The 6,962-nt window shown below is 45.1% G+C and overlaps 1 protein-coding gene across 1 annotated transcript; it reads right to left on the bottom strand.

Moving 5' to 3' along the window:
- Positions 1 to 612: 612 nt before the first annotated feature.
- setmar (SET domain and mariner transposase fusion gene) lies at positions 613 to 3,556 on the bottom strand. The gene is made up of 2 exons (XM_019879298.1): positions 3,094 to 3,556; positions 613 to 2,447 (listed from the first exon to the last, which is right to left on the bottom strand). The coding sequence occupies exons 1-2, from the start codon at positions 3,187 to 3,189 to the stop codon at positions 1,656 to 1,658; spliced, it is 888 nt and encodes a 295-aa protein (XP_019734857.1). The 5' UTR covers positions 3,190 to 3,556; the 3' UTR covers positions 613 to 1,655.
- Between the last annotated feature and the right edge of the window lie 3,406 nt (positions 3,557 to 6,962).

The following is a 6,962-nucleotide window of genomic DNA, read 5'->3' as shown; positions in this document are numbered from 1 at the left end:
GTCCTCGAGGCAAGTCCCCATACCGCACGCAACGTGTTGTCTCACACACAGCATAGCCACAAATTCCATCTTTTGCTGCATAAGGGTTTTAAACGTAGGTCAGACATGGCCACCCCAGGAGACGGATAAAAACAATAGAGGTGGATTTTTCTGCTGAACTCATATTCCGCATACGAAATTGTAATCTGAATACCGTGTTTAGTGGGGGCGCATGGAACGTCTTACCGGAAAGACATTTTTTGATTTGACTTCCCTTTTTCTTGGACTCAATGACAATATGAAGGATCCGACTACGTCACGCATCGTGCAGCATCCTTACCATCATGCGCAGTTTGCCAAATGTGATTAACGTGTGGTTGCTAGGTGACTACCCTGGAAGAGACCTATTTGTTTGAAGGCCGGCTCTTGTGAGCAGTCCAGATATGAGCACAATCTTTGTGCTGGCAAGACGCAACCGGCACTGACCAATCATCACCTGTACACACATTCTGTTGCCAAGGGGATTCCACAGACTCTGACAAAAATGAGTCATCCAATTGAGGTTGTTCTTATAAAGCTCATAGATACTTTGAAAGGACAGTGAGATGCATCTGTACAAGGAGGACACGTGTTTTCACGAATTATGCGTTCAATTTTAATGACTACCGTTTGAGCCAGTAAGTTCTATACATTCATATCCAAACGGGCATGGGGTGAGCGTGGCTACAGGGACAAGCGAGGCCGGCGAACTTAAAATACTTGGGGTCAACTGTCCAGAGAAATGGTGAGTGTGGTCAGGGGGTGAAAAAACTGATCTGAAGTTTTTTGTTTTTTTTTTAATTGCTGTGCACAGGTAAGACCACGCAAGGAGAAAATACAAATTTGACAAATTTCACTCTTCTGACGAGATGGAAAATAATCAGCCCCCGTGTGTGTCCACTCCTACATCCTCCTGTCTCCCAGGCCCAGTGTGGCTGGAGCAATGGTCCCATTTCTGCATGAAAGAGATTCTAATTAACCCAGATGTTGATATTAATAAGAGGAAAGTGGGTCAAGCACAAAAATGGGCCACATTGAGAGGAGGGCCTCATTTGAGACGTACTGGTAGTCATACTAAAGTGGGACGCTCCTCCTCCTCCTCCTCCTTTTGACTGGGGAATAAAACTTATTTCGATATCAAAATATCCCCGAGCCCGTTTTAATTGGTCCCACCTTTCGGGAGCTCAAGAGGGATGAGAAGCCGCGAGATGGTTGCGGGTGACATAAATGAGAGTATTTATTAACACTCGAGGTTTTGCTTTGGGGAAGGACAAATTATTTCATGGCACCGGGCTTTTCCTGTCATTCTAACATATGAGCACTGCTGATAGTAAATGAAACCTAGTTACCATGTGCCAGTGTTCACAGTCGTCCCGCTCTTGACAAGCACAGGATATTGTGTGCTCGGACATGCTGACTGAATTTCTGCACAGAACAAACATTCTCCGATGCCTGAGAAAGACCGGGCAAGGACATGTCAAGGAGTTCCCTCCACATTACGAGACCAAACAGCAAAAAATGAGGACAAAACGTGTCTGAGTGTGTCCTGTGTTCTTGCTGGACAAATTATACAGGCTTTACCGACAGGATACCTCTTAATGCAACGACTCACAATGTGGGACAACGTGCAATTTAGGTTAGTTTAAAATGGATAAATCCAGAGGCAGAAACTTTGCACAGTTGTTGGCACCACAGTGACACGCTTTCCTCTGGAGCGTCCTACTAGCCTGAATGGCAGCGTCAGTTTGCGCCAAGCGTGGCTGTCCAGGTGTTTGATTTCTGTAGCCCCCAGAGTAGTCAAACGTCAGCTCCTCTTCGACATCGATATGGCGGCCAGCAAACAGTGCCAATCTGGGCACCAACGAGTGCACGCGGACCGGCACCATGAACAAGTTGGGCAAGCAGGAGTGGTTGAGAAAGCGACCGATGTTTCCCACTGCGGCCGGGTCGACAAATGTCTCAGTGACGGAGCCTGAGCCCGCATGCTCCCGTACAGCGATGATGTAATTGTTTTCCTCAGATCTCTGCGCAAGCTGCCTTCGTCGTGCCTCCTCAAAACCGATGACCTCGCCTGCATACTCGCATACAAACGTCCCATGCGGGATACGCTGAAGCGCCCGCACTCCCCAACCCCTGCCGCTCGTGGAGGACACCTGCAAACGTAGTCTCAGCCCTCTCTGCACCACTCGGTTTGAGCAACTGTCACTGCAGGCACAAAGGGCATTACACTCAAACACTGGGGTGGAGGGACCGACATCCGATACGTTCGTGCTCAGCAACGAGCCGTCGCTGGTGTAGGCTTGTCCGTGGGTCTGCAGGCAGGAACAGCTCTCACTGATGCATGAGTGGGAAAGGCAGGAGCAGCCAGGAAGTGTAACTTCACTGGGGTCAACAGGGCATCCGGGTCCTTGAACGTTGACTGGAGAATACTGAAAAATACAGAGTCAACCTAAAAATTAAGAGTGTACATTTTTGACATTCTGTCATTGTCAAGGAAAAGGAAGAATGTAAAAAAAGTCAAGGCATGTCAATGCTGTACATAATGGGATACTGTATATACACACACACATACGCTAAACTGACTAGCGCGTGAAAATTACAGTATCATTCATAGCGACGATAACGGCGATATTAAAACTGCCACGATATCATCATCGTCATCTTACGATCTATAAAAAGCAGCACATCTCTGTCAAGAAAGCTGAACATGGAATCGTGAACTACATTTATCGTGATAACTTTGCACTGCTGAGCCAGTAGGAACACATGGCTTTAAAATTTCTTTGTCACTTACTCACAAAAACACACTACAGTACTCTGCTTTTTTTCCAGTACTGAGCTTTTTGTTTTACAATATCATGAATTTTTGTACATTATTGTGACCTTTTTAATAACGCCAACCTCCCCACAATATCATGATAATTATCGTAGTGACAGACTTCAGTTCCAATTTACGCCCAAAATCGATTTACGTCGCCCACGTGGAAAAGTTACGCCGTTGGAAACGAGGAACTGCAGTCTACATTTTATGCAGATGTCAAGTGAACTCAAGATAAATCTGATGAGAGACATTACCTGGAACACAGGAAACGTATGCTCATTTGAATCCGGTTTAAATGAAATAATAACATCCTCGAAACCGTTGCTCAAATCCACATATGTACTATTCATTGCGCTGCTGGGTTACTCTGGTGTTGATTTCCGTCAACAAAGGATGCAGATGCTATTTCCGGCTTTATCAGAGCAGACGCACTCCTTCTAGCGGCAAGCTGCATGTACTACATCTTTTGAAGCTTCCCATTATGTGACAGTGGAAATTTGTAGCGAGACATCACTGTCAAAACAATATTAATAATAATAATAATAACAATAATAATAACACTAACCCTCCAGCCATTTGCGTCTCTGCTTTGTGTCGTTACTTATCCAATGTTGTCTTTTTCTCAGTAATGCTTGTACTAAAAACCGAAACCCAGCAGATGGCACGCTTGTGTAGGGAGAAAAAGTCACGGAAGCCCTGCAAGATAAACCAAAATCGATCAATATATATTTCTTTTCAATTTTTAATTACCGGGTATATTCTGTGCAGTCGCTGATGGACACTCGTTTGACTTGTGCGTGCAGCGTGGGATCGGTTCGCACTCAGATTGTTCGTTTCGAGATGCACCCTGCGACTGACTGCCGACCACTTCAGTGTGTGGTCCGCCTTCCGCCCGAGGTCAACGGATAGGCTCCATCCAGCACTCCTCCTTTAACCATAAAACAAAGTTAATATAAAAGTTGATTCTACGTGCACATTGTGCAAAAGTATAATGGAAAGATATGTTATAATTCAGCGCTGAGGACGTGACTTCCTTGAGGCTGCTCCTTGCACGGTAAAAAATAAATAAATAAATAAAAAATCAATAGGCCATCAGTGTGGGTTTTAATTTTATTGCGATATAACTTCCTTCAATAGCAACTGGAAATTGTTAATACCAATATTTGTGATCAACATCACTGAGTCTTTTTAGCGAATTTTGCCGTTCAAAGTTCGAAATAAACTATGATGAAACAGGGAGGCTTTTTTTTTTTTTTGCACATCAACACAAGGCAGCAGAAGCATGAACAAACGTTTCATGCAGCCCACAAGTTAATGGCCCGAAGGCATGATGAAACATGTTCTTTGGGGAGATGATCACCAACAGCCCAGTGCCCCCCCCCGCTGCAGTGCAAATTGAATTGGCCTCAAATTGTCTGTCATTCGTCTCACAGCTTGTGAGGAACTCAGTAGCATGGCCGACTGAGTGTACTCCCATCCGCTCTAACAAGGGGAGAACAAAGACTAGTTCAAAGTTTCCTTCGTCTGAATTTGTCAGCCTGAATGCACATAATGATGTGTCAGCCCTCGGATGCTCCAAAGATGTTTCTCGCTGTTGCACTGAATTCATTTATTGCATCAACTCATCCGGGGTTCCTGAGGCCAGGCCCTTCTGGCGATATGGCTCCCCCTCGTTGGACCTCTAGTTGGGGCCTTGAGCTGGACCTCTGGGGCAGTACTAAAAAACAACAATAATTCCAGAAAAGGGCTGTCAGCTGGACAACAACAACAACAACAATAATTCATCCATTTACTGTACTGCACATCCAAACACGGACAGCCATGACTCCATTGAAATATTCGGTTTGAGCTCTGTAACGAGTGACCTTAGCCATGCTCACCATCCCCCTGAATTGTTCACTCCTGCTTGATTGGTGCCAGGCAACTGCAGGGATGCCGTGATTCGGTCACGTGACAAGATTTCAATCTGGAATCAAGCGGGCTCAACTTCCTCCAGAATCGATCAGAATATGCACTTGTCGTCTAATGTGACTTTACGAAGCCGTTCAATTGTCTAATAATTTTAAAATCTCACAACATGAAACGCATTGCAGTAGTTTCCATAATTTTGAAGAGACTCGTATCTAGATTCTTTCTCTTTAAAGGTGGAAACAGCTTCAAGCCTGTGTGTCAGCAATGTGATTCAACACGTTTACACTTAGAGCGCGCTGCAGGCGAAAGGAAAAACTTTTAATTGGGCCCTGCGAGAAAGCACTGGAACGATCTATTCAACAATTCCTTTTGGTTGGAATAAATTGGATAGTAAGCTGAGTTGCGTCCTAAATGGAATTCGCATGTTCTCGCCAACAACACTATAATGTGCGAATGGAGTACCGGAAGGTTTGTGTGGTGTTCTGCAACAAGCCATGCTTTAAAAAAAAATCAAAACAAAACAATGTCTTCAGCAATTGAATATTGAACGAGTGGTTTGGTTAAACCCAAGGCATACTCTTTATTTTGTTGTTGCCACTGCAAAAGATAAAATTTGCCGAGTAACTATTTCATTGTAATCTGTTTTAATAACAGAAAAACAACAACAAAAAAATAACTTCATGCTCTCTGGAGTCTGGATTGCAGACATTTTATAACGGTTAGTTTTTGATCAATTTCCATTTTTTTCCACAACTCTTTCTCTACTCAGTGATCGAGAAGTGTTCATCGTGAACTTCGGTGCAGCTACATAAATATCGACTTGCCCAGGTTAGACGACATTTCAAAGTGTGCTGCGTTTGTACTGATGTGTCGACCCGGAGCCCGATCCAGGCCTCTCCCTGGAGGTCCGGGGCGCGCCGAGGCGTTCCGCCTCTCTCCCGGGTGCTGGCCGTAGGATCAGGTGGGTCGACACACGAAGAATCGCTTCTCTGTTGAACCGCAGACCAGGGGACGCACCAGTTGTTTCTTTGAGCTTGAAGCCGAGATCGTTCGAGAGTCAAACACAAATTGAGTCCAGAGGCCGAAGTGCAGGCTGGTCACAAACGAGTTTTATTCAAGTAAAACCCGGAGAGGTACAGATGTGCACATCAGGAGAACTCTGAAATCCCTCGGGATTGAACATGGTTTATATGGCGTTGCGAGAGGCCACCCCCTCAACTGCCATTGGCCAGTCGTTTTCGGTTATTTATCAGTTTTATTGGTATCACAATGCGTTGTGTAATTCTGATTGGCTAGGGCTTTCGCTATCATCTAGTTTATAATGGTATCTATAAAATGCTCTATGTCTTGGTTCTGGGTTCTAATGGTATCACAATATCTTTATACTTAAAAATAAAATAGAGGCCCCTACCGGGCCTCTGTGTGATTGCATGTGGGTTTCAACAAGTACCATCCACGTGTCTACGTTTAACATGTGTCCTTTTTCCAACCGCTACCATCTCTGTTTAATCCCATAAGTCCTTTTTCCGGCCGCTGTCCGTCTTTAATAAACTTTATGTCTTTTCCCCCGGCCGCTGTCCTGCATGTTTAACAAACTTGTCCTGTATGTTTAACAAACTTATGTCTTTTTCCCCGGCCGCTGCTATCTATGTTAAACATATGTCTTTTCCCCACGTATGCAACTGTTACCTGTGTTTGACAACCATATGCCCATTTTTCTCCAACTAGCTACGTTTGCCTACATTGAACCCGAAGTCTATTCAATACTTCATATAAAACAGATACTACAGTACCCGATTGGAGTGGTCACTTCAAATGGCCCTTTGTTACAGAGCACGGGCCATTAAAAATGAGCCGATCACTAAGCCGCCGGCGAGATTTTGTACCGTCAGCCAGGCTGCTGCTCGCCATCGCGGACTCTCCTGCTGGACCCCCGTGACGCCTTTAAGCTCCATCTGCCTGAATCGCTCGTTGAGGAAGGGGGAGGAACATATAAACAATCCTCTTTTGCCCCAAAGTGTCCCCCTAATGTGTTTCAAAGCGCTTTATTTGACTTCTGACTGAGGACCAGCAAGTGTAATCACCCCGTCTGTGGAGCATTTACAGCTTCGTGGCTAAAGGATTGGACTCCGCATCGATAATGCGCAGTGGCAGACAAGGTTGGCCGTCTTCATGACATGACTGACTGACATGTTAGCTCAGGCCTCGAGCG

The sequence above is a fragment of the Hippocampus comes genome, unplaced genomic scaffold (assembly GCF_001891065.2).
Source record: "Hippocampus comes isolate QL1 unplaced genomic scaffold, H_comes_QL1_v1.1 scaffold44, whole genome shotgun sequence".
NCBI classification, from domain to species: Eukaryota; Metazoa; Chordata; class Actinopteri; order Syngnathiformes; family Syngnathidae; genus Hippocampus; species Hippocampus comes.
This window is presented reverse-complemented; position numbering and strand designations above follow the sequence as displayed.